Source organism: Labrus bergylta, chromosome 2 (genome assembly GCF_963930695.1).
Source record: "Labrus bergylta chromosome 2, fLabBer1.1, whole genome shotgun sequence".
NCBI classification, from domain to species: Eukaryota; Metazoa; Chordata; class Actinopteri; order Labriformes; family Labridae; genus Labrus; species Labrus bergylta.
Genome location: NC_089196.1, coordinates 30641649 through 30668803, shown reverse-complemented (window position 1 = coordinate 30668803; position 27155 = coordinate 30641649). Strand labels below are relative to the sequence as shown.

Below are 27155 nucleotides of genomic sequence, written 5' to 3'. Positions count from 1 at the left end.
AGTTCTCCTGCTGCAGCACATGAGAGGTAAGTGACCTGGGGGGTTTTCTTTGTCTGCACTGCTTGTTTCATATTACAAATCAATGCAGTAATTTGCTATGCATTGAGTTTGATGGATAAATAAGTATGTGATTGATCCTGAGGGAAACCCCAGCATCCTGTAGCTTACAAGTCACATGGCATGGCCCATCCATCACATCTAATAGCCTAACAGCTGCTGCCCCACCTCCCTTCCCAATGTGTTCATGTTAAATCTGTATCGAAATTACGAAGAAAAGCTGCCATAATAAAAATCAGAACTCAAGAGACCTTTGTTATTAACAAGCACCAGCCTCCAGTGTAGAATAAATAAAGCATTGCAAAGTGCAAAAAGTGCACTTCTGCACTTCTTTGAGTGTCCACTTAAGGCCTCAAAATCCAAGCAAATGTGTTTTTTTTTTTTCCTTTTGACGTCCTCACTTTTTTGCCTTCTCTTCGATCTCATTCTAATGCTCTCTATCGCTTTCTCTCTTTAAGGACATTCCTCTTTCCAGGCTTCATTAATTTACTACACACTGATTACATTGTGGTTCTCTTTCATCGTTAGAGCCAGTATACAATTCATCCCCACCTTGGATACTTTAAATCCATAGAATTCAGCAGAAATAAAGCTTTAAAGTATGTTGTAGTGGCTATTTGTCCAAAAACATAAAACATCTAAATAAAGTAATATCAAACATAATCAAATGACCACTGATGCACCATGGGGGATGTGATGTACGCAGGCAAAAAAAATCCAATGTCCATGCAGGAGATCTGCAGTTTATTTAAAGAAAGCAAACAAAAGAACAAAGAAAATCGTGTCTCCTGCTGCCTCTCTTGCTTTGGTAAAAAACCATAATCCCACCCAGGTGCATGCTGGTCCTCTACCTGCCTCTTACTTAAATAACCTCTGGTGCCCACAGTGTTACCCAAATACCTAAAAAAAGATTCTAATGCAAAACTAAATTTACTAAACAAATAACTAGCAAAAGAAAATATTACCCAAAATCTATTCTAAATAAAGAAAACGTGTAGAATAATTAAATAAACAACAACACCCAAATATTAATAAACTAAATACCAAAACTCATTCTAACAACAATTAAATAGCTCCAACATATGTTACAAAAATAATAGTATTGGTTTCTATAGCTCATCTATTCATACACACTGACAGAGGGGTGGGGGGGGGATTTTTGAATACATTTGCATAGTCAGGGGTTTGGACTGATTTGACTGACAGGTGAGCAAATTGTTTGTTAGGAGGCTTAAGGCCCGCCTCAAATCCACCTCTTTGCCTGTTACCGGATTGATTGAGTATTTCCCAATATGGCGACCACTTTTTGCCTTCAAAGGGCACAAAACAATGGGTGACATCAGTGATATGACGTCCATGTTTTATTTAGTAAATGATTATGAAACTGCAAAACAAAGCAGTTACAAGGCACCACAGTGTCTGTATGCAGGTAATCCAAACTACAACATGATAAGCAGAAATGTTACTTAAAAATCAGCAAATTAAATGCTTATAGCTACAGGAACAAGCTTACATGGAGTTACAACTTTATAGGATTCCACTTGTGTTGGTCTCTCTTTGCATCGGGACATTTCCATGAAGTTTGCATCGGCAAAGACTGTTCTCTGGACGGGATCTTCCCTTTGTTGATCGTATGTGCTCTGTGTGTGTTTTTGTATGTGTGTTGCAGGCAGGCAGGCGGGCAGCGGATCAGTGTGTGCGTGAGGAAAAGACCTCAAACACGCGGAGAGTGCAGGAGAGGAGAGGCAGATGTCGTCACAACTCCAAACGGAGAGTGTGTGATCGTCCATGAGAGCAAAGAGGCTGTGGATCTCACGCAGTACATACTACAGGTAGATATAATGTTCAGGGAGGAGACGATGATAAATCTCCATTTAATTGAGTAAATTAACTTTAGTCACATCTAAAATACAAACTGAAGCACCTCCTAATGAGCACATATCATCACACTATTTTAATGTTTATAAAAGTTTGCTGTTCCCCGACCTGTTGTCATGACTCCCCCCCCTTTCTTATCCGTCCCTATAGCACAGGTTCTACTTCGACCAGGTTTTTGGGGAGGAGAGCTCCAATGAGGATGTGTATCGAAGAACAACTTATCCTCTGGTGCAGCACGTGCTCAAAGGGTAATGTAACCATCTGTTCCAAATGCAACATTTTAGGTACATGCTCGTGGCTTTTCAGCTCCATGTCCTTTTAGAGAGAGGACAGTGGATAGATTTGGAAATCGAGAGAGAGAGAGAGTAGGGAATGATATGCGGAAAAAGAAACCACAGGTCAGATTCAAAACCAGGCCACCAGCTTGGAGGACTATAGCCTCCATACATGTGGGGCACACACTAACCACTAGATCACCGCCGCCCCCAGCTCCATGTTTTTAATCCATCTTTTAATGTGTGGACATGCTGTCCTCAAATACTTTTCGCAACACAATCGAACACATTTTTCACCCTGACTTTATCTCGGCTTTTTCCCGGCAGCCTCTAATTTACATCTTGGGATCATGTAGCTTTGACCATCATCATAGTTTTCTTCGTCCAACACCTTCATCAGGGGCAGGCTTTCTGGAAATGTTCAGGATTGCATGTGTGAAAGGGGCTTATGACATCGAGCTTTTTTTTAAACTATCTATGCTGCTGTCGTGTGTCCACAGAGGCAAGGCCACCTGCTTTGCATACGGGCAAACAGGTGCAGGAAAAACCCACACCATGTTGGGATCATCTCCCAGGAGACCGGGCTTGTACGCCCTGGCAGTCCGGGACATCTTTACTCACCTTTCCAACAAAAACATGCACTCACCCATTCAGGTGTATGTCAGCTTCTTTGAAATCTACTGTGGGCAGCTGTATGACTTGTTGGACCACAGGAAAAGGTGTGTGTGTTTAAAAAAAATCATATAGTGGAGCTTGCATTAAGTAAAGGATAAAAATGTGACCAGAAAGTAACAATTAAAAAAAGTGTATTTTGATGGTTTGATTATGACATTTTTTTACGCTGAATTACTAGTTGCATGTTTATGTTATATTACCAACAGTAAATATACTTATATACTTACATATATGATTTTTCAAATTGCAATTTGTGTCCTTAAAGCCCAAGATGTCCAACAAGGATAAAGTATTCTTTAGTAACATCCTCAGATTGAACCAGCATGTCCTTTTTTAACGCTTGAAATTCTTTTATAGCTTGAGTCACTTCTTTTTCGACTATTTCCCCGTACGAATCTCTTTCTCTTTTCCTTAATTCCTCCCTCAGGTTATTTGCGAGGGAAGATGGACAGAAGGTGGTTCATATTGCCGGGCTGCGTGACGTCAGAGTGGACTCAGTGAGCTCACTGCTGAAGGTTTGAGCATGTTCATAAAATAGGGTCCATGTTCAGAGATAAGCCCTCAAGCTTTTTTTTAAAGTTATATTCTAGGACCATTTTTGCCTTTTTTGGATAGGACAGCTGAAGAGAAACAGGAAATGAAGGGAAGAGAGAGTGTGACATACAGCAGAGGGCTGAGGTCGAATTCAAACCCAGGGCGCTGCGATGAGGACTATAGCTTCTGTATGTGGTGCAAGCAACAAAACCGTTATCGTAGGCCGTGCCCCTAAACCCTCCAATTTAGGAATAGAATTATTCCTCTGTCATTGCACAATGGAATCTGTTGTGCTCCTCAAAAAGAAAATAATAAAATGTATTCCATTCCCACATTTATTCATGCCCTTTAAAAAAAGTTACCTGAAACAAAAAAGGTATTCAGAAAAATCAAGCGCAATCCCGGCAGTCTTCAGGGTTGAAGGAGCCTTGAATATTATTGCACCATTATTATTATTATTATCATTATAATACATATATATTAGAAAAGTAAATGTAAATACTATTCATTCTGATAATAGCTTACAAGTCATATGACATGGCCCCTCCCTGGTTATCTACCAGGCACCTAAAATACACTAGTTCTGTGCTTATATGTTCACAGATCTACCAGCAAACTTCTGAGTTCCCTATATAAAACTGAAATAATCTCTTTGAACGTGCTTTAAAACCTTTATGTCTCTCTCTCTCGTCTTCCTCCTCCTGTATTTTTCATTGCACTGTAAAGGTGATCGCACAGGGCACAGAGGAACGCACGCAGGGGGTGAGTGGAGTGAATCCGCTCTCCTCTCGTTCTCACGCGCTGCTTCAGATTCAGCTCAGAGGTCCAAACCAGCAGGTCGCTGGTAGGTGAGTGAGCACGACTAAGTTTATGTAGATTATCAATCAATTTATGGTTACTGATGTGAAATCTCTTAAGTTGTAAAACAAATGTGGGTTTGTGTGTCTACAGGATGTGGTTTGTGGACCTGGCAGGAAGTGAGAGGGCATCAGATACTAGAGAACCAGACAGGCAGAGTCGTATGGAGGGAGCTGAGATCAATCAGAGTCTCTTGGCTGTAAGCTACACACACTGATTGTCATACACTCACAAGCTGCACATTAAATCAAACAGATGTGTTAAAGGCTTTATTTGTGATTTTTCACACTTAAATGTAATATAAATCAAGTATATCCTCTGAAAATAACTCTGTGAGTCATGACTGTCTACAATGGGTGTAACACCCGAGTCCCACTGTCTGTGATGTTTTCAGAGTTTTCAGAGTCCTATCTTCACTTTGTTTACATCGCCGGGACGGCCGGCTGACTCCTCCCCTCGTGTATAAAAGTTGTTTAATTGAGGGACTAGAGAAAAGAAGAATAACATACTGTACTCACTGCTTAACTGTGTTTCTAGATCACGCTCATTTCAGGTAAATTTACATGCAGTGTGAAGATACCAGCATAATAAAGATCACTAGCATTAGCATGCTAACACAACAATGCAGCGCGAGTTGTTTTGGTTTCATGCTGGAGCTTCAGGACGACACCTGCTGGATCAAACAATCACATATAAAGCCTTTAAAGTTTAATATTTCCCAACTTCGTTTGTTTTATCAGCTTAAAGAATGTATCCGGTCCCTTGATCAAGAGCAGTCGCACACACCTTTCAGGCAAAGCAAACTCACTCAGGTAATTTTACACAACTCTTCTGTAGTTTGTGATAAGTGTGCATAGATATCATGGTATGATGAATAAACTCTCTTGTGTCTTGGGTCGTGTTGATCTCATTTTAGGTTTTGAAGGACTCGTTTATTGGAGACTCGATGACATGCATGATTGCCAACATTTCGCCTGGTCACTTAGCAACCGAACACACACTTAATACACTGAGATACGCCGACCGGTAAGTGTGTGTGTGTGTGTGATATATGATACGGGACAATAGTAGCTCATAATTACAATCTATATCTGGTACTTGATATTACATTGTTGTAATGTGTTGAAGGGTGAAGGAGTTGAAAGGACAGGGAGGACTTAGAGGAGGGAGAAGAGGAAAAACCTCCCCAAAACGTAACCTGTCCAAAAGCACCAGCAGCAGCAGCACTAGTGGAGGCAGCGGCGTTTGCATCCGAGGGAAAAGCCCCCCTAAAAAGCCGAAGTTAGCGAGGCAAAGAGAGGCTCCTGTTCCAACAACACCGACCACGAGGTTGGCCACTGGAGGCCCAATTTTCTGCTCCACACCCAAGAGCAGCAGACGTAGAGAGGAAGTTAAACTGGAACAAATTACACCAGTCAGAGGTTTACTGGGAACGGGGGATAGTAGGAAGACAGCAGGTGAGAAGGGAGGAAGAAGAGGAAGAGAAAGGTTTGAAGAAAGTGACGGTGCAGGGTACTCATTGGGCGACCAAATCACCAGGGAGTGTGGATTCTACCAAAGAGAAAGGGGAAACCAACAAAGCACTTGGAAAGGGGGAATAGAAGGAGAAAGAAGATCGAGAAGACAACAACGAAGCGGTGCAGACTCTATTGGAGTAGAAATTGAAAGGGGAAGAGATTTACAAAAGAGTGATGAAAGGGGTGAGGAGAAAGAGATGCATCTGAGACGTTATCACCAGCAGCTTCAGCAGTTCATCCCCTCATCTGCTTCTTCTTCCCTCCATCTCCTCTCACCTTCTACAGGTCCGTCTTTCTCTCCTTCCAACGCCTCCTCTGCCTCTCCATCTTCTCGTTCATCGCTCCGACACTCTTCCCGTCTCTCGGCTTCTGCAGTTACACATCAAGGTTTGAAAGAAGTTTTAGAGTCGTGTGGAGCCAAGGCTGATGGAGGACTAATGTCGTCTGTCCCCGCTGGAGAGACCTCTCAAAGCTGTAGGAATCAGGAAGAGGTCGGTGATGGTGACTCAAGTGGAAGAGTGAGAAGAGACGATTGGAGGCCAGCTGGGATGGAAGGAGTGGGAGGGAGGAGGTGGGCTTGGGAGGCAGCGACAGAGACAGAACAGACAGGTGCAAGACCAGCTGCTGTCGAGGCACAAGTGTCTCACAACTGTGATTCAGAGGAGTGGAGAGCAGAGGGCGAGGACCGCTCTGATATCCCAGATGATGGATCATGGAGCAATGACAGCGATGGCCTTTTCACTCGACCTGCTGTTGAGTCATCCCATCATCGAGCTCCAGCAGAACGACCTCTCTCCCCCGGCTGTGAACATACCAACACCCTCCTGAAGTCTAATAAACTCAGTGAACCTTCCGTTAAGTTCTATCAAACCAAAGGCACCTCAAACGACCTGCCTCTACGACCGCAGAAATCCACGATTGTAGTGCCATCAGGCAGCTGTAGAGAGAAGAAACCTTTGTTTTCACCTGATGCCAATACAAGACAATTTTCAAACACTCCATCAGACACACTTTCTCCCACTGATTCCAAAGCCATAAAGTCTGGCGTCATTCATCAAGACGCTTCTTTTAGCCCCGTCATGGACCCTCTGAGTATCTCCTTGCTTCAAGTGGACCAACGGGCCGCCACATCTTCTTTCCTCCGAGGAGAACCCAAAACCAGCTCGCTGTATTTTCCTGACAATGGAAGAAATGAAAGCAGGAAGGGAGAGGAAAAAAAAGAGCGTATCGCGTGTTTGGACGAGGCGATGAAAGACGGAGGAGAAGAGGAATTTTGCCTCTCACTTCTGGAGATGACACGAGGAAGGACCCATGGCGCTTCTATCTCGAACCACGTAACAATGACCACTACTGAGCAAGGTTATTGTGGTTTTGAATTTTGCTTTTAATTAGAGTTTAGTTTTAATGAGTTGTTAATGTTGGTTTGTTTTATTTTTTATTTTTTGAAAACATGAAGTTTAGGTTTTTTTTTGTAATATGGGATATTTGTCAGGGGCAAGCACACCTCTTGTGTTGAAAAATATTTGTATTACTCATCTGTATGGGTATTTGTCTCATTCAGGTATCATGAAGCTCCCTGTCCCTGAGGCTTTGCTGTATTCTCTCCGGAACCAGGAGATCAACCAGAGACCTCAAACGAGTCCTACTATAGAAGTCCTGAGCATCCAAGACCCACTCAAACCCTCGACAAGTGCTGCGTCGACTTCTGTCACTCAGTCCATCTCATCATCTGTCCAACCCTCCAGGAACAATCCTACACCCATCACACACAATCTTAAGACTCATGGTGCCACCCAACCGCCGCCAGAGTGTGCCCACAAAATGCACGACAAACTCCCTCTTTCAAATTCAACAACACCATCAGAAAGTGTCTCGGGACGGTTGAAAACATCACCAAAACAACGCCACACAGTTCATTCTACCTCTTCAAGCAACTCCAACATCTCTCAGCGACCAAATGAAGGGACAGAATCAAATGTTCAAGGGAGCACCGGCAATGAGAAAACTGGAAACATGATAAATCTGCCTGATTTTGAAGACTCAGATGTTGCCCAGTAAGTACCAAAAATCTCACAATTTGGCCGTCTTATATTGATACTGACCATATTGTGTTTAAGAGGCCAAAGCAAATGATAATACTGAAACCCAAATGAACTTAAGGGATTTCAAAGTCTGTTCTCATTTTCATCCTTAACTTACAAAAATAATACAGACTTTCTTAAAAAAGAAAATAAAGATTTTTTGTATCTCCAGGTGGCGTGTTATCCAGGCCCACTGGGAGCAGCTGGAAGAGATGGAAGCTTTATTTCATAAAGATGGGAATCTTCTGTGCCAGCAGCCTGACATGGTCAGAAAACTTAAAGCAGCATTTTGGGTTTTCCTTTCTTTCTTTTTCCCTTTTTCTAAAAATCCTTTCTTTCTTTTTCCCTTTTTCTAAAAATCCTTTCTTTCTTTTTCCCTTTTTCTAAAAATTGTTTTAATTGATTTAATTGTTCTCTCTCTTCTCTCCTTCTGAACAGGCATTTTCAGAGTATGTTCACAAACTGGAGGAGATCATGGAGAGAAAGGCTCGGTGTGTCGAAAGCATGATGGCTGAGCTGCAGCCATATCTCAAACTCAGTCACTCTCACTCGGCACACTATCACAACCAAAGAGAACATAATAATGATCCAAATACTTGAATTACTTGAAACACAACAAGTTACTCATTTTACAATGAAAGTGTGACCTTTACGAAGAAGAAATCTCTGTTACAGAAAGTTGTGCTTTTGATTCTGCAATATATGTTTCTCACTTAAAACAATAAATTCAGTGAAGGTTTTTTTTATTTTATTTAAAATGTTACTTGGACAATCAACAATTGGAAAAATCTTACTTGTGTGTGGTGTGTTTTTTTTGGAAGAGTTTCAGATGAATGCCATGATGTATTGGATTACTATGTTAAAATCTGGGAATGTTATGTCCATCAGTATATTTATGCATGTGTGTGTGTGTGTGCGCGTGTTTGTGTGCAGATATGCGGGGAGTTTTCTGTATCTGTGTCCTGCATACATGCTGATTCTAATACATACAGAATTTAATGTAACCATCAAATACTTGTTTTACTAAGATAAAAAAAAAACACTGGGTTGATGTATTAAACAAGTTGTTTTAATTGCTGCTTTTTATTTACTGCACACAGTATCTTCAAATCCAAACTAATCCAAGTGGTCAGTGTTTTGTAAAGGCATTGAAGTTTATGCTTATATTGGACTTTTTAAATTATTATTTAATCTTCAGCTTGGGCCTGATGGTCAGACAGAAACAACTAAAAAATTAGAGGTTTTTTTTTGTGTAAATCCAAACAAACATATATATATATATCCATTTTGAGACATGAGCTTGTTGGATGTGTTTGGTTTTGTACTGGGCTTATTAAACCCTAACTTTTGATGTTACAATATTTTGCACTGAGCTTGCAAAGAACAATGTTCTGGTGCTACAGTTTTATATAATTTATATGATAAAAGATTGCATTTAGTTTTGCTTTTCAGGTCATTAGAGATATAATTGTTTCTTTTTAGGAATTTAAACAATGGAAAGAATTCGTTACTACGATAAATTGTTCTTTGTCCTGAAATAAACATGTTTTTTTTTCAGTCTGTGGGAGATTTGATCATTGCTTTGAATGTCCAAATATGTAGTTTTTCCAATAAAACAAATTAGTTTGTGTGTGTGAGCCACAGACTGTAAATATTAAGGTATGTGCGTCGCGCGTGTGTTTAGAAGTTGGCTTAAAGCCCAGACAGCTTCAGTGTTTGGCAGTTTGAGTTCTCCACAGGTACGGTGGCTGGGAAGTGCAAAGCAAAGTTACAAAGTGTTAAACACTTTTACAAAATGTGAGACAAATTTACATTTTGAAAAACATTTTTACATTTTATGAAACAAAATTACAAAACCAAAAACACCAAGGACAAAACAAATGTACAAGATGTGAAACACTTTTACGATCACTGAGACAAATTTACAAGAGGCAGAACACTTTTACCAGTCGCCAAACAAATTTACAAACGACAGAATCTTGATGGAAAGGGAATGTACAAAAACGACAAAAACAAAACAAACAAAATGACCCCTCACTCCATCACGTCCGGGTCACTTTATCGACATTTGGTACATTCCCATTTTGTCAAGATTCTGTCGTTTGTAAATTTGTCTCATTGATTGTGAAAGTGTTTCACATCTTGTAAATGTGTTTTATTAAATGTAAATGTATCACCATACGCTGGTTGAAACCAGACCCTCCCACTTACAACATATGGATCCGGAAAGTTTGGGACAAATACCAAATGGAACAAATTACATACCAATTAAGACTCCCAAAAGAAACGTTCACAACAAGATGGAGACCTGTACTGGCTTCACTAATGCAATAGAGTGATGTTTAATTTGGGGTTGACTTCGCACCTGTACTTTAACATGCGATATCTTTGAGTGGATTATAATTTATTTATTTATGATTACAACTTTTATTTATGATTTTCATTTCTCCTCTATACTTTTATGAACATTTATTTATGTACTTGTTTGTTTATGTAAAATGTAAATGTGTTTTTCAAAATGTAAAATTGTCTCACATTTTTTTATTTTGCTTTGCACTTCCCAGCCACCGTAAATTGTAATTTTGTTTCATAAAATGTATAAATGTGTTTTTCAAAATGTAAATTTGTCTCACATTTTGTAAAAGTATTTAACACTTTGTAATTTTTGCTTTTGCACTTCCCAGCCACCGTACACAGGAGAAGAAAAGAAAAATCAAACCTGTTTCTACCAGGTACATAACTTATTAACAAAGCGCGCTCCCTGTCCGTCCGGAACGCGCACGTAAAGGTACGCCCGTAGAACCACCTGACCCGCTTGACGGCTTCTGATTGGCTGATTCGGCTCCACACCGTACAACAACGGCGCGGTGGGGTCACGTGACAGCATCTGCTGCTGGCTGAGCGAAGCGTGTTAGCAGGTAAAGAACGAATAAAGATTTATTCCGCTGATTACATCGATTTTTAAGACATTTAAACTACTTGAGCGTGAACTGGTGTAGTTTTTGAGGAAGTTTAAGGAGACTGACTCGATGAACAGCTTCGTCTTGTTCGCTGAAAATGCTAACTAACAAAGTAGCTCGCATGCTACAGTCCGGGCTGCGGCGCTGCTTTGTGAGCGGACGGGCCGTTCACATGCCGACTGCTGTCTGCACCCGAAACATGAGCGGGACACGCGTTTTGTGTCACACTTTTACCCTCCTTTTCAGTCAAACTACGTCCACAACACCCGCCTCGGTGTCTCACATCAGCCGGTGTTAAACGCTATCACCACGCGTGTTGCTTTTCCTTTCAGTTACACAGATGCTAACGTTAGCATGGTTAGCTTCTCTCTCTCGGGTTTTTTTTTTTTTTTTTTTTACACAAAGGGAAACATCTTCCGACTTGTCACTGTCGTTTAGTTATTGTGTTGCCGAGGTTATCATCCCGCTCGGACAGTAATATCATCGACTGAGAGTTGAATTGTGTGTGTTTTGACTGTTAAAAACGCTTCGTGAAGAGCGTGTGTGTCGAATCTCTCCGAACAAAGACGAAGCGATTAGCCTGCTGAAGCTAACGCGAGCTAACGTGAGCCAGCGCAGCTCAGGTTACAGACTTGTTTTGAGTTTCATCTCAACACGATCTGGGTTCATTTCCGTTGAATAAAGAGGCTGATTTAAGCAGCTAAACGCTACGTCGACAGTTTTCAACCCTCACAGTAGTTTGTCCACACCCATTAAAAACACATTTGTTGTCATTTTGGTTCTTTAGCAACCAGAAACTGTGTGTGACATAATGTAAGACAGGTGGTCAGGGTATCACACATCCACTGTATTGTGTTCACTTTCCATTGGAAATCAAATCTCATATTGGGCAATGAGGTGTTTATTAATACTTAACATATGCTTGTGCATACTCACAGCTCTTTTAATGTCTAAGGGAGGATTGTAAGATGACACCAGGACAGTCCCACTTGGCTGGCTAAATTTAAACTGGGAGGTTGGGGGGGGCAACAGATGGGGTTGTAGTCTTACATGGTATACTTACATGACAACAGCTCGTCTCTGACTGGTGATTTAATGTTAAAGTTAATCGTAATCGGGCGATGTGGACCAAAAGTTATATCTCGATGTTTTTTATCTGAATGGTACGGTGGCTGGGAGGTGCAAAGCGAAATTACAAATGTGAGACAACTTTACATTTTGAAAAACACATTTACAAGATGTGAAACACTTTTACAATCAATGAGATAAATTTACCAACGACAGAATCTTGACAAAATGGGAATGTACCAAATGTCAGTAAAGTGACCCGGACGTGATGTGAGGGGTCATTTTGTTTGTTTTGTTTTTGTCGTGGTACATTCCCTTTCTACAGTGGCTGATAAGTGCAAAGCAAAATTACAAATGTTTTTACATTTTTAGAAAACAAAATTACAAAACCAAAACACTTATACCAAGGAAAAAACACATTTACATTTAATAAAACACATTTACAAGATGTGAAACACTTTTACAAGCGATGAGGCAAATTTACAAACGACAGAATCTTGACAAAATGGGAATGTACCGAATGTCAGTAAAGTGACCCGGAAGTGATGGAGTGAGGGGTCATTTTGTTTGTTTTTGTTTTGTCGTTTTTGTACGTTCCCTTTCCGTCAAGATTCTGTCGTTTGTAAATTTGTTTGGTGACTGGTAAAAGTGTTATGCCTCCTGTAAATTTGTCTCAGTGATTGTAAAAGTGTTTCACATCTTGTACATTTGTTTTGTCCTTGGTAAGTGTTTTTGGTTTTGTAATTTTGTTTCACAAAATGTAAAAAAAAAAAAATCAAAATGTAAATTTGTCTCACATTTTGTAAAAGTGTTTAACACTTTGTAATTTTGCTTTGCACTTCCCAGCCACCGTAGAATGGCGATACTCGATATATATCGATATGCCTTTTATTAACAGTGAAAACACATGGAAAAATAAACTACCTGTTTGTGAATTTAAAAAGTAATATTATAAAATACAAATGTTGCTTAAATACAATAAAAGAGAGAGAGAGGAGGAGCAGGGTTAAGAGGGACAGTCAGTCATCAGTGAGATGAGGAAAAAGGTGACCTGGCACCTCTGTAACGTTATTTTAATGTAACATATACTATATCGATATTGTCTTACCCGATATCTTGTTTGAAAATATATCGATATATCTTAAAAACTCGATATATTTCCCCGCCTTTAGTAATTCGCCATTTATTCAGTTTGAAATTGTATCTGGAATTGACATGTAGTAACTGATGGCTGTCATTTGACCCCATTTTGTCCTTTTTATTCCCCTCACAGATTTTTCTATTTTGTACATACATTGTTTTGTATATACTGTATATGATGACTTCAGTGGTCAGCAACCAATCCCGGGGGACTCGGGACAAAATGCTGCCCACCACCACACAAACAACACAACCACAGAAACAGATACAGGTGGGTTCTCACTGTTTTACATACAAAGTTGTGATCAGGCATAATTAATTGTCCTACAATTGAAACACAGCTCATCGATTATTTTTATACAAATGAAAGATTGTCATGTTTAGCATAGAAAGTTGTAATACTAATAATGAACGTAGAATGTGAGATATGTGAAACTTAACATCCTGCTTTTAAGGGACAATTTCTTATTTTGTTGTTTTAGAAGGATTGTAGGGCCTTTGCCTATAAATGCCAGCTGTCTTGTATCCTAATTGTTTTGTTTCTCACTGAATTTGTTTCATGTTTGATTGTTTATCAGGCCACAGCAGAACAGATTCGTTTAGCCCAGATGATCTATGACAAAAATGATGCAGACTTTGAGGACAAGGTCAAACAGGTAATCTATTTGTGCATATTCACATATTTGTACGATATTTATGGCATATCTTCTTTGATTTATGGTGCATGTGATCCTTATTGCATCACTTGGTCATGAAACCCATATCTTTGTGTTCCTGTTTTGCACTCTCACAGCTGATTGAGGTTACTGGGAAGACTCAAGATGAGTGCATGGTAGCCCTCCATGACTGCAACGAAGATGTAAACAGAGCCATCAATTTCCTGCTGGAGAGCACCTCTGACACAGTAAGTCTTCATATGCAATTACATCAACACCACAGCTTGTTTTCCATTTTCATATGCCAGCTCGTAGGTTTTGCGGAAACTAAAATGACATGAACTACTCAAAACCTCAGCCATAGTAAAAGTGTATTTTTGAGTCAACCTAATTCTTTGGTTTAAATCTGCCAGAACTCCTGGGAAACTGTGGGGAAGAAGCGGAACATTGGGAAAGAAGGAGGACCCTCAGAGATAAAAGACAGCAGGGAGAAGAGAGGACTAGAGAGGGAGACCAGTCGTGGACGTGGGGGGTCTAACAGGAGGGGCAGAGGCATCAGCAGAGGGCGTGAAGGTAAGATAGGAATTAACAATGTTTACCCAGTCTGGAGGATGAGTAGTCTGGATTGTGTCGATGCATTTGTGTATGAAAGTCTGTAAAAATGGTGTCCTCTTTGTGTGATGCATGTTTGAAATGTCGATTTCTTTTCTTTTTGCTTTATTAACTAAGCTATATATGTCTATCATTCTATTCCAGGTCGGGTCGAGGAGAATGGGTTCGAGGTGGCTCCTGGAGAGAGACGGGGAGACCCAGGACGCAGGGGGCGGGGAAGAGGTGAGTTTAACGGAAACTTTTGAAGGCATTGCCATTTGTTCATGATTTCTCAGTAATGTTTACAATAGAGCGATGAAAAAGTGATATCTAATGCCTCCAGTTAGTTCAAATTTTCAAAAGTCTTAGGAGTTGTAAAGAGATTTCAATTACCACTGAATAAAAATTGAAAAGGGGCCAATTCAAAAGTAAACTGGAAGCTTCTTTTGTAAGCCAAAATATTGTCAAGGCAAATCTGATTCTGTTTACCTGTATGCCATGGTGTATGTGGTCAAAATAATCTTTTACATGTGAAAATCTATGTACGTTGTAATGCCTATTTTTGAGAGTGCAGTTATGTATTATGCCTCGTTGTTATTTTGCATATTTTGGTGACGTAGTTGGCAGCTTGTCTATTTGTGTCCGTAGGCTTTTAAAGCATTGCAGCACTCAACATGTCTGGAATGTGTTCATTCCCCACAGCTGCTCGTGTGGGGTTGTGTGTGTGTGTGTGTGCGTGTGTGTTTGTGTGACGGGGCGTGTGGGGATGTTGTCAATAGTGCAAGAGATTTGAGAAGGTGGGAAGTGTGGGGGAGTCTGACTGGATTTGTGGGCTTGCTGTCTAACAATTTATCTAGGTGAGGATCATCAGGGTCTTCTTTAGAAAAATTGCAAGATAGCTGGGTATGCTTTATCAGTGGAGAAATTTTTATATATATATTTATATTCTTGGCTGTGTTTGTGTGTGGTTGTTAAATGTCAGGTAAAACCACAAGGAAAAAGTGTTTCTAGGTCAAAAACAGATCTTTATTTATTAAGACAATTTTAGTCTCCTGTAAAAAGACCAGCTGTATAATTGTTTTGCTATTATTCCTGTTAATTTGCACTGTATTAGTGAATACCATATTTAGCAAAGGCCTGAAAAAGTGCGACATTTTAGATAAGAAAATCAGGCATGACACCATTAAAAGAAATGTATGCAGGTGTTCAACAAAAAAGAAGACAGGCGGGTCAACATCAAATAATGTTCTTGAGAAATATGCAGTGAGTCATCTCAGACATCATTGTAGAAATGTTTGGTCACGTAAAGGACCAGTCTGTACAAGTCATCTGTTTTTGTGTTTTCTTCAGGGACAGGGACTCGTGGGAGAGGAAGAGCAGCTGCTGGCAACAGATTCTCCACCCAGGGAATGGGGTAAGAATATATGTTTGTTGTAAATATTGCACCTGAAGATTTATAAGGAGATGATGATGGTAATAACAAGCACATATCTCAATACAATCTGTGGAAAAAAAATAATTCTGAATCTCCTCATTCTGTAGCATGTATTTGCCACAATAGACCAGAATGTATTTCCTTCACTTTCCTTTATATATTTACTATCTCCACTCTGTACTTATTCCAGTACCTTCAATCCTGCTGACTACTCTGCTAACTCTGGAAATCGGCAGGAAACATGGGAAGGGGATGGCAACGAACACGCAGAGGGAGCCGGTAAAGGAAATAACAGAATCCTCTTAAAAGTATTAGCTTCTCCTGGCATGCAAATGCCGCAAAACAGTGAGACTTTTAAGCTAAATTTATCCACAGAATGGATTGAAAAGCCAAGAAATTCTGTTTTGTAAAGAAGCATTTGTGGTGCTATTTTTTTACAACACTACTTTGGTTGCTGACAACATTACGGCTAACCTGACTGCTGATCTGTATTTTTAGGAACATGGACAGGCAATGTAGAAGACTGGACTTCAGAGGACTGGAATGAAGATGTAAGGCAGCCCTTTTTAATCATATTTAAAGGATTTACATGGCTTTAATTTGACTTGGTATAAGATAAAAGGAGATTCCTTTCATTTAATCTAATTGGCTGCAGAGGTTTACTTGATAAACACCGTTATTTAATGATTTCATAAAGTGTCTATCAGTGGGTCTCTTAATTGTTGTTAATATAGAGTAAAGCTCACATGCCTAGATTAATGTGGTGGATACCTGTATTATACTTTCCATCCTTTTTCCACAGTTGTCTGAGACCAAGGTATTCACTGCCTCTTCTGCTCCAGTGAACCACATCACACCTGGACAAAAGTAAGCCCTCTTCCATTCAATTAAAAAATCACAGAAAACAGCTTTTATTTTTCAAGGCAACACAAATTAAATTAAATTAAACTCTTTCCACCTGCTTCCCCATAGTGTGGACTTGGCTAGCCTGCTACCCAAGGCTGGAATGACTTCTATGGACGCTGATTTGGGGGTGATAGTTGATGGCCCCTCAGCCGAGGATTTGGGCCAAAGCCTGGTGTTTACCAATTCCCACCACAATGGACGCACTGCAACACACAGCTACGCACACGCCACAGCCAACAGCTATGCCCATGCCGCCTCTGCTGGCACCACCTACGCACATGCTGCACTGGTATGGACAGCCGATCATGCATCACTTACACATGTGCAAGCATCAGCCAAAACTTTAACCGATCTGTATGTTCCTACACAATCATAAGAGTTCTCATTTTCTTCCCTCATTCTCACAGTCCTCTGTCCTGGGTTCTGGGTTTGGGTCCCTTAATGCGCCTAAGCCTACACCTAGCTCTGACATGAGGACTTCAGAGCAGCTCAACGGCCCTCGGCTTGGCCAGAGAGTCGGCCAGACATTGGCCACAACCAGCAACAGTAATGTTTCCAAAGATGCAGGGCCACCTCCAATACAGAACCCTGCTGCTGCCCCTTCTCCCTCTGTCGACGTCAAGCCTCAGAGGGTTGAGAACGGCCCTGTTACTGCCCAACACTGTAAGTTTATCTCGCATTAAAATGAAAACCCAACACAGAAGTTTATGGAAGGACTGTAAGACATTAAGTTGTGTTAATCAATACTTATCCAATTTCTTTTTAGTGGAGATGAAGCTTCAGCCAGAACCATCAGCGGTGCTTAGCCAGCTAGCTCAGAGGCAACAACAGTCGTCCATCCTCCCCACCACAGAGCCTCTGGGCCTGTCCCAGTCACATGCTCCACAGGTTCCCACACCACCAGGTAGGACTGCAGAATAGGCTCATACTTGGCAATTAAACATGTGAGTTAGTAAGTTTTCAGAGGATGCCACATGACATAAAAGCTACAACATTTAATGTATAATTAAAAAGTAACGGAGCAGCAAATTGTTTAGTGTGAGCTTAAATGACGACTGGGCGTCTTTAAATATAATTCCTCGTTCATTCGGATCTTTAACATGTTAAAAGAAAGAAGGTGGAGTTGAACAACTGCAAACAACAGATTGGTCAGAGAAGTTTTTTGGGGGGGGGGGGGCTTTTTATGCCTGTTAACGGGAGAGACAGGACAGTGGTTGGAGCTATAAATCAGAAGGAGAGAGTGGAGAATGATGTGCTGGAAAGGAGCCACAAGGGTTAATCAAAAGGTTTATGCTCTGAAATCAACAAGGGGTAACACACAATCAGAGTTAGAAACATTCTGGTCCATCTCAGACGAGGGTGTTTTGGAGATCCAACTCACTAGAAGGTTCAAATATAAAAAGGACATGATCTTACGGTTATGTGTTGGCAGTTCTTAAAAGGAAGATCACAACCCCAATAGCCCTAATTAACACCTAACTGATGAGGAGGAAAAACAAGTCTGATTCTCATGTTCTGCTCTGAAATCACACGGATGTCTAGACAACTCAAACTTAAGGTATTACAATTGAATAGAGAAGCAATAGTTAACACTTTGAACAAATAAATAATTACAGGCCTAATTCAGTTACCACAATACAATGCTGTGGAAATGTACTGAAGCTGAGCCAGTGCTTCTGCTAATCCTCCAGAATAACATTCGTTGCAGGTTAATGGCATTACTGACCTGTTTTCAGTTACAGCTTCCATAATTTTGATCCTTTTTGAATTTTTAACAACATTGTGAATCACACTGTCACTTTCAACCTCCTTCAGGTCATGAGTCCTCCATCCCTCCCATGAGAGATGGAGCCTCTCCTGGAGCCAAGCTGCCAGGCATGGAGCCTCCAATCACAGAAGCCCCTCAGCGGCAGCTAAAGGCCCAAAGACGCAGAGTACCTCCTCCCTCAAAGGTAATCTCTACCAATATCTGGACTTTTATTAGACTAAATAATAATAAAAAAAGCCTTGTATTTCTTGCAAGTTCAGAAACTAGAATATTTAAGTGATGTTTATCAAATGGTACCTGTTCAGAAATTCTCGCTGTGGGCAGCCCACTCATTCTGACGCATGTCCATAGGATCCTGTTTCTGTATGTGTCTGTATTTCAGCCTATATGTGTGTGTGCAGTATTATCAACAAAAGAGTATAAAAAAGGAGTTCTTCTTCTTTACATACTTCACTAGCTAAACTGTTCCATGATTTTACTGTTCATCTCCATAGATGACCAGAGGGCACACACCACTAAATACTGTCACATTCATATAAATGTTCATTTTCCTGCTAATGACTTGTTTTCCATCTACAATAATTTCTGACAGAAATCACCTTATATCACATACATATTTGCCCAAAATCTGCACCCGTTCTACTCAACGCCCTCTTTGTTTTCTCAGATTCCGTCGTCAGCTGTGGAGATGCCAGGCTCTGCAGATATACCTGGCCTGAATCTTCAGTTTGGAGCTCTTGACTTTGGGCCTGAGGCTGGTAGTGGAACAGTAGACATGGCACAGGCAGAGTCGGCCAGAGAGCAAGCCCCTGCTCAGGCCCCAGCTTCAGCAGCTCCGGCACCCATGTCTGTCCCAAGCACTGTTCCCATTCAGCAGCCACAGAGCAGCCTGTTCTCCAAACCAGGAACTGTGAGGTACATTTCAGAGTTTTTATTTATTTATTTTTTTCAGTGCTGAAACTGGTTTGTCGGCTTTACGTTAGCAGTTATTTGTTACCAACATTCCTAAAAAGATTTGTTTGTAAGCTTACCTTCCTTTCTCTCTTTCTTTGGATAAGTGACCACATGAGCAGTTTACCCACCTTACCTCCAGCTGTATCAGACCCCAGCTTCCCCTCACCATCCGTGGGCTTACCCAGTGCCACGCCCTCCCCTTCCCTGGGTCTTCCTAGTGCAGCCGCTCCACCTTCTTCCTCAGCTCCCACAGCAGCCAACCGGGTGGAGAGCAGTGGCCCAAGGACCCTGCCACCTCACCTGGGCTACTCTCAGAGCAAAGATATACAGTCAGCAGTTACCATGACGGTAAGAGGAAACCTTTTACTGTGTTAATAAAAAGGGCCCAAATAACAAAATGATTAAGAGCTCCTCTGACCACTTTTCAGAAGTCTCTCGGGGCCTGAGAGATTGTGGGGCTTTTGCACCACGCTGAACCTGTGAAATGAGTCGTGAATACAGTCTTATTCACAAAGTACACAGAGCAGGACAATCTTTTGGGGTTTTTTTGCACCTGAATATCATAGGCGCTATATGTTTTGTGAATCAGACTTTGAGATGATGCTGATAGCGGGAAAGATGATGCACAACTTTCGGTGTTAGTGGTTGCAACCTTAGGAAATCTTACGGCTGCTTAACACAACCTTCTTTTTTTTTTTTAATCTCTTCATAGAATGGCTACAGTGGGATGAAGACTCAGAGCACACAGGACAGTAAGTACCCTCAGCATTGTCTGTACTGCACTGCAATAAAATACAATAAAATAAATATTGATTGCTAGGAAGTGGAGAGAGTCCTGTAAATGGATGTGATTAAGTTTGTTAAAGAGCAGCACACTCAATCGATTTTTTTTAAGTTAATAAGTCTTCGTCTTTCTCAAACAATATATTCCAAATGTATTTTGCTTGTATGTTTTCTTTTTTAACCAGCAACGTCAAGAACAGTGAAAACGGAGTCTCCTGTCATGACAAGTGACAGTGGTCCCAGCCACCACATCCCCTCCCCTGCAGTTACACCTTCCCACTCCACAGCAATGATGTCGCTCAACAGGTAAGAGATGATTCAGACACAATGACGATTTATATTACCCAATGATTCTTTTCTGTCTGGAGATAATGATGGTTACAAGCACATATCTTAATCCTTTAATGTGGAAATATATTTGACTGAATCTCCCATCTCCCATCTTCCTGCTCATGAGCCCTTTACTAAGTTCTGTGAATGCTTCATCAGATGTAAGCAGGCTGGCTGAAACATTTTACTCTCTCTCTCTCTCTAGTCACGTGACCAGTACTCACTCGTCTGGATCAGCCCTCCCCACAAGCTCGTCTCTCACTGTAAGTGTGTCGATGCTTAAAAACAAACGCAAGATAGATTTTCGGACTGTTTGAAATACAGAAATAAAATATATTTGACCTGGGTTTCTTTTCAAACACCTTCTCTGCTTGTGTTTCATCAGATCAGTCATGAGGACAGCAGCAGCGCCAACCTCCATGCATTTTCATCGTCGTCCAGCCAAGTTGTCAATCCTAGTCCTGCTCCCCAGGCTGTCAGCAGCTTGACCACCAATGGTTTGCACCTATCTGGAGCACCAGGACTAACTCCTAATGGCTCAAACGCCACGCTGTCTGCTGCAGTCAGCCGCACGGCTCCTCTGCTCACCGCCACATCAGGTAGGTACACAGGACTCAAATCCCTGCTACAAAAGATTCTTGAACGCGATCATATTATGACGTAATTATTCCTGTTGATCATTTTAACAGTCTTGATTCTCAACTAGTTATGAATAAGATAATACTTTATTTATCCCACAATGGGGGAATAGATGTATCAAAATATAAACATTATAAATCCATGAACATACTTTATTAATGATTGAGTGATTCCCATGCTCTTCAGTCAAGCCAAATAATCCTCCCTTTTCCAGGAAAAGCTCCCCCAAACTTGGCCCAAGGAGTGCCGCCTCTACTGGCTAACCAGTACATCATGGGCCCTGGTGGCTTGCTCCCAGCATACCCGGTAACACGCCTGATGATTTATTTATTTGTGGCCGTTTTAATTAGACCCCTGGGTTAAAGTTTCAAAAAAGGACTGGCACTGAAATATGTTCTGTGTTGATGTCTTTCTCAAGTGCTTAACCCTCACTGAACTGTTTAGCTTTCTGTTATCACTGTATTTATTTGGTGTTTTATGTCGGTGCACTTTAAATCTGTGTTTCTATAAGTGGCTACATTACATTAAATTACTACAGAAATGGGTTCAGCTCTTCTTCTGTAGAGCTTTCAGTGTCTTTTTGTTGTTGTCAAGCATGTCTAGGGAACACACTGAGACTAAACAAAAGTCTCCTAAAAGCTACAATGGATATGACGATAAATAAAAGTTAGTTTGCAGGCAACGGTGAGATTTCTAAGGAAGTCCTAAAATGATTCTGAATAATCACCGGTTCTCTTCTTGTTTTCTTTATTTCAACAGCAGATCTATGGATACGAAGATTTGCAAATGCTGCAGTCTCGTCTTCCAATGGTGAGTCTGTTGTGTTAATCTTTCATAAACCTTTTTATGTGCATAATGCTTGAATGTATGATTCCTGCATATTAAATAACAACATGCACATGATGTATTTGGCTGATAAATGATTGACCATGAAGATGAACTTGAATAGTTTAGAAATGGAGCTGTCTGATCATTTGTCCTGCAGGGCTTGCTCTTACTTCATTGTGAATTATTCTTTGGCAGCTTATTGAATTTGTGTGGATATTTTCAGTTTCAATATTGTCTCGTCTGACTCCACAGGACTATTACGGTGTAACATTCCCTGGTACCACAGCCGCTATGCCTGGAAGAGATGGCCTGGCTAATAATCCATATACTGGTAAGTCACATTTTTTGTTGACCTTGAGATTCTGAGTTTATTGTCCATTACATTTGCAATAGAATTCATAATGGGCTGCTAAGTCGCACAGACGAGAAACAATTGACACCATTCATTCAACTTGATTTTTTAATTTCCTCTCTGCTCAGGTGAGGCAACAAAGTTTGGCAGGAATGACGCTTCGTCTCCGGCCCCCCCAACCAGCCTGTCCACAGCTGGAGTACAGTCGCAGGCCCAGCAGGCTCCACAGGCAGGATCACAGGGGCAGGGGCAGGGACAGAGCCAGGGTCAGCAGCCACAGAACCAGGCCTTCCTGAACCCTCCTCTTCCCCCAGGCTATGGATACACTGGTAAAGAACAGTTTTTTTTAAATGACTAGGATGTTGCACACAGTCACTTAGAATGAACTCCTCAAGAACATTACAAGTTAGTCACCATAATCTTAATAATTTGTCTTTTTCTGTTGAAATGTCGAGAAAAATGTAAACCAAAAAAAAAGAAAGCTTCCTGTCTGCAAGTTCCTTAGTTCTGGGATACAACGGGGATGTGTACCAGACTGTTTGAACTGTTTTTCTCCCTCCTTTAAAAATCCAGCATTTAAAGAAAATAGCAGTATACTAATGAGTAAATAAACCTTTAATGGTGCTGGTTTGATTGTAAGTAAGCCTCAATTTAAAAACAACAAGCGAGCAGTGCAGGTGGGCATTGCTGCTCGGCGAATTGGTCGCTGGCAGTGGACCTACTGAACGTCACACTTCTTAATGTCACTGTAAGCTGGGACTTCAACTAGTGTAGCTGCAGCTAGCAGGATTGCAAACAGATGGTAATAGAACGAGCTGCACGTTGTGGACTTTGCTGAATACAATGGACATCGCAAAGCAGGATGACAGTTACCCTCTGGGAGAGAAGGCCCCCCAAAAGCTAACTCAATTTACATACTGGCCCGACTTTAATTCCAGATTTTATGGTAATTGTCAATTTGTGTGTTGACTGTTAAGAGACCATAACTCACTGTGAAGCTTTATTAACGCTTCTAATTCTCCATCTTTTAGGTCTGCCGTACTACGCTGGTATGCCGGGGGTTCCCTCAGCCTTCCAGTACGGCCCCACCGTCTTTGTGCCTCCTGCTTCAGCCAAGCAACAGACAATGGGCCTGGCCAACCCCTCCAATCAGTACCACCAACAGCATCAGCCCAGTTATGGACAGCATGCGTACAGCACAGGTACGACCTGGACAAAACCAAGAGGGCTCAGTCCGTCACTGATGTGACTCATGGTGCTGTCAGACAATTAACACAGCCACGTTTTTATCCAGTTCAGTGAGAATACAAGAGTTCCTTTATCGATGGAATCGAGCTGTTTAATTTCAGCTTTCCAATTTATCTTGCTTGACTGAATCCTCTTAGTCTCATTGAGCTGTGACAGACCAGATTTAACTTAAAATATGACTTTCACAGCATCCAGCCATACAAAGTTATTTTGAAGGTCGCTTAAATTGTATGAACTTGTTATTTTTATATCAGTGGCATATCAGTCCTGGTAATTCAGTCTAGTGATTATTGATGCTCCAAGTACCCGAGTCGACAATCCAGTCTTACTGCAGCATTGTCAGACAATGCAGGTATTAAGGTCAACACTTTGGATACCTTTCAATACCACAAGTTGTAAAGCATTTCAATCTCTTATTTCCATGATTGATAGTTTGAGAGCAGAGCTTAAAAGCTTTGTCATATTTTCAATCTAAAGCTGCTGCAAGCAGAAGAGAGCACTCTTTAAATGCACGTTTGTGCGATTTAAACCGCGTTAGCGTTTGTCTGCAGCTTTGCTAATTAGGTTTTATTGTTGTTGCTGTGGTATTGACATCAGTATCGATATTGTTTCCTTTCTGACCAGAATCATAACAAAGTTAAAACATCGGGTATCATGACAAGCCTGGCAGGTATAGTCAGAGACGATATGTTGATACAGACTTTGAAGGAGCCTTTAGACAACATTTCACTTTTTTTTTCTACATGTACACAAAATGCTGCATGTGCGTGTGGAGTTGGGCCTGTGTGTTTTTTTTTTGCTTGTGCTGCATGCATAGCTCAAACCCCCTGCTGAAGTTGGACACGGCTCAATTTAGACACCTCTGCCATGTTAGTCAGGTTACCTTACTGCCTCTCTCTCCCCTTCCCTCCTCCCCCCCTCTGATTCTGCCACCCCCTCGGTGCTCTTCCTTTCCTTCTCTTCACATCATCTGGTCTCCTTTCTCTTCCTACCCCACGCCCTCCTCCTCTGCTCACTCTGCCTCCTCTCTTCTTCTGTACTCCTCCTCCTCCTCCTTCAGCCTTTGATGACCTATCTCAAGCCCACGGTGGGGAGTACAGTAAGGGAGGGTACGGAGGCTCTGCCCAGTCGCAGGCCAAGTCAGCGGGCAGCGGCCCAGGGAAAGGTACACACACGACACATGTGCGCACAGTCTCACAGCATACACCAAGTCAGTGGGTATTTGTCCCATGAGAAAAACAGATGTACTCACAATTACAGATGATGCTACAGACAAGAATGTGTTGGAAGAAGGTGTGTATATGCATGTGTTTGATCGCACTGTGATGGATACATGCAAGGGGTGAAAGGAAGTGAGAAATCTGGCTCTGCACCTCCTCACTCACTATGCTTCTTCCGACTGGCTGGCCCCCCTTCTACTAACAGTGGAAATGAACAATCAGTGCATAATATTCAGTCATCAGTGAAGTGATGCAGTTGTTCTTCTTCTCCCCCTTAACCCCTGATTTTTCTCTATCGCTATCACTTTCTTCTTCTGTTATTCCTCCCTCTTTCTATCTCTCTGTCCTCCCCATTCTCCTCTTAGCACCAGGACTGTCGGGGTCGGGGACTGGTGGAGTACCAGACATGGGAGGTTCAATCTACAGCAAAACTCAGGTGAGTGACCTCCCGACCTGTTCTATGTATTTAAGTAAAGGGTTCACACACCTTTTTGTATTGTAGCTTTTAAAATCAAACTTCAACGACTTGTTTATGTAACCAAACTTGATTGGTTGGTTATGCAAGAAATTCTTGGAAAGCAGTTTTACAAGCATGTTCTTGTTCAGGTGAGCTTTCTTTTTTTAACCTTTGGTGTCTCTGTTTTATCCTCAGTCATTTGACAAGCAGGGCTTCCACACAGGGACACCGCCTCCCTTCAGCCTGCCTTCAGCACTGGGGGGAACAGGGCCCCTGAATCCTGGTGGAGCTCCTGGCTACGCCCCTGCTCCGTTCCTGCACATCCTGCCGCCACACCAACAGCCCCACTCCCAGCTACTGCACCATCACCTCACACAGGACGGACAGGTACACTGGTCCACCTGTTGTGAATTAACATTGTAGTGGCAGTGTAGAAAAAACCCTTCTGCCTCTTCCTCTGCTGCCTTGTGTCACTGTGTTAAGCCCCGCCCCCCAAATGATTTCCCAACAAGTTGTCACTGCAAACCGTCTGTTCCACTCAACTAGTTATGTGGGACTCAAGAGGACAGAAGCTCTTAACAGCAGATCAATATACATCTTTTAAAAAAAGTTGTTAACCAGAATTTTAATGAAATAATGTTTGCTTGTTGTTTCCTGCAGGGTGGTCCAGGTCAGCGCGGTGCGTCCAGCAGCATGCAGCAGAAGACCCAAGGCAGCAAGTCCAGCTATGGCAGCTCCCCCTACTGGGCCAACTGAGCAGTGCTTTCCACCACCCTTCCCCAAAAGGCTGTGTGCGTGTGTGTAAAGCTTAAAGAGAATAAAAAACAAAGACACACTACCCTCACAATGAGCAACCATGGGCCTCCTAGCCCCGCTCCCCCCACCTCCACAAGTCCTCATAAGTCTTTTGGGTTCTCTCTTCCCCCCCCTTTTCAAAATTGGTTGTACATGTAAGATATTTATGTATGTATTTATATATATATACTGTATATGTAATAGTAGAACATGAAATGTGGTTGCTGCATTTTATTTTTTGAAGGACTTTTTGTTTACTTTTTTCAAAGCTGCAGGAAAAGATGTTACATAAAGAAAGACAGAATGGGATGAAAATGCTGAATCCGATGGTGAGAGTGAGTGAAGAAGATAAAGGATTTAAAACTTCCTGTAAGAAACCAGAAAAAAGGAAAACCGAGAGAGCTTTAGCACTGATTGCATATGAGGACATTTCAGATGGGGGTGGGGTTTATAATAACTAACTGCATCTGTTTTTCTTTCTTCCTTTTTTTATACATAATGCCCTGAATGACCAGGTTAATCCCCCCCAAAAACTTCATTTTGTAGATTCCCGTCTCTTCCCCTCCTTCCTTTCTCTCCCTCCCCCTCCAGAGGGCATTCTGCTCTCCTCGTTTCAACACAAGCCGCAAACAGGGACTTGCCCGTCTGAATTTTATATTTTAATTTAATTTTAACCATGATTTCCCTCGAAATAAACGTTCTGAGCAGTTGGAAATATTTAACTTGTCGCAATGTTTTTGTATTGTGTGTGAATGTTTGCCTTTTTCCACAACTTTTCATACTATGGGTCCAAAATTAGACACTTAAATATTTCCATTACTACTTTAAAAAAAAAGGAAAAATCTGTTAATTTGATAATTGATAGTATCCTATTGGTTCAAAGCTTTAAATAAGCTTTAGATCTTCAGCCCTATTTTTAACTTACAGATTGCTGTGAGTGAAAGAGCGCCCTGTCTGCCCTCTGCAAGCATGCCTAGGACTTCTGTGTGTTGCCATTGTATCAAAACGATTATCTATATTGATCTATTTTATACTACAGGTATTACAGTGTTAAGGTTTAAATTCTGGTATTGTCACAACCCAGATTTATACCTGAGTTTTATGATTATGCAGATATCAGACGAGAGAATGCAAATAATCTCACAGGAAC

The 27155-nt window shown here is 41.4% G+C and overlaps 2 protein-coding genes and 1 non-coding gene across 6 annotated transcripts in view; all 3 read left to right on the top strand.

Annotated features, from left to right (window-relative positions):
- The window catches only part of LOC110003126 (kinesin-like protein KIF24), a 14607-nt gene extending 5074 nt beyond the window's left edge, over nucleotides 1–9533 (top strand). Inside the window, exons 2-15 of one of the 2 annotated variants that reach the window (XM_065951507.1) lie at nucleotides 1–26; nucleotides 1727–1889; nucleotides 2086–2183; nucleotides 2711–2929; nucleotides 3313–3400; nucleotides 4146–4267; nucleotides 4371–4476; nucleotides 5018–5089; nucleotides 5194–5303; nucleotides 5406–5977; nucleotides 6080–7153; nucleotides 7356–7848; nucleotides 8048–8141; nucleotides 8314–9533. The exon at nucleotides 1–26 is cut by the window's left edge and continues 751 nt beyond it. In XM_065951507.1, the coding sequence (XP_065807579.1) occupies nucleotides 1–26; nucleotides 1727–1889; nucleotides 2086–2183; nucleotides 2711–2929; nucleotides 3313–3400; nucleotides 4146–4267; nucleotides 4371–4476; nucleotides 5018–5089; nucleotides 5194–5303; nucleotides 5406–5977; nucleotides 6080–7153; nucleotides 7356–7848; nucleotides 8048–8141; nucleotides 8314–8475 (3399 nt within the window). In that variant the 3' untranslated portion in view covers nucleotides 8476–9533. Of the gene's footprint in view, nucleotides 27–1726; nucleotides 1890–2085; nucleotides 2184–2710; nucleotides 2930–3312; nucleotides 3401–4145; nucleotides 4268–4370; nucleotides 4477–5017; nucleotides 5090–5193; nucleotides 5304–5405; nucleotides 7154–7355; nucleotides 7849–8047; nucleotides 8142–8313 lie in introns of both variants that reach the window. The other variant, XM_065951500.1, reaches the window with a different exon arrangement.
- Nucleotides 9534–10697: 1164 nt separating this feature from the next.
- Nucleotides 10698–26722, top strand: LOC110003124 (ubiquitin-associated protein 2). Of its 3 annotated transcripts, XM_065951485.1 has the most exons (30): nucleotides 10698–10793; nucleotides 13177–13314; nucleotides 13622–13699; nucleotides 13837–13947; nucleotides 14113–14272; nucleotides 14456–14533; nucleotides 15641–15704; nucleotides 15916–16004; nucleotides 16224–16276; nucleotides 16528–16592; nucleotides 16698–16920; nucleotides 17039–17294; nucleotides 17398–17535; nucleotides 18447–18583; nucleotides 19067–19314; nucleotides 19458–19701; nucleotides 20066–20105; nucleotides 20322–20442; nucleotides 20672–20729; nucleotides 20852–21065; nucleotides 21320–21411; nucleotides 21865–21915; nucleotides 22186–22264; nucleotides 22414–22614; nucleotides 23317–23487; nucleotides 24594–24698; nucleotides 24794–24826; nucleotides 25119–25189; nucleotides 25406–25597; nucleotides 25871–26722. In XM_065951485.1, exons 2-30 carry the CDS (start codon nucleotides 13219–13221, stop codon nucleotides 25964–25966), a joined length of 3564 nt encoding a protein of 1187 aa, XP_065807557.1. In that variant the 5' UTR covers nucleotides 10698–10793; nucleotides 13177–13218; the 3' UTR covers nucleotides 25967–26722. The 3 variants fall into 3 exon arrangements, with proteins under 3 accessions (XP_065807557.1, XP_020514475.1, XP_065807565.1); XM_020658819.3 differs by lacking the exon at nucleotides 24794–24826; XM_065951493.1 differs by lacking the exons at nucleotides 24594–24698; nucleotides 24794–24826.
- LOC114921837 (small nucleolar RNA SNORD121A) lies at nucleotides 15746–15826 on the top strand. The gene has a single exon (XR_003810151.1). It is a non-coding gene; the product is annotated as a small nucleolar RNA SNORD121A (small nucleolar RNA).
- Nucleotides 26723–27155: the final 433 nt, after the last annotated feature.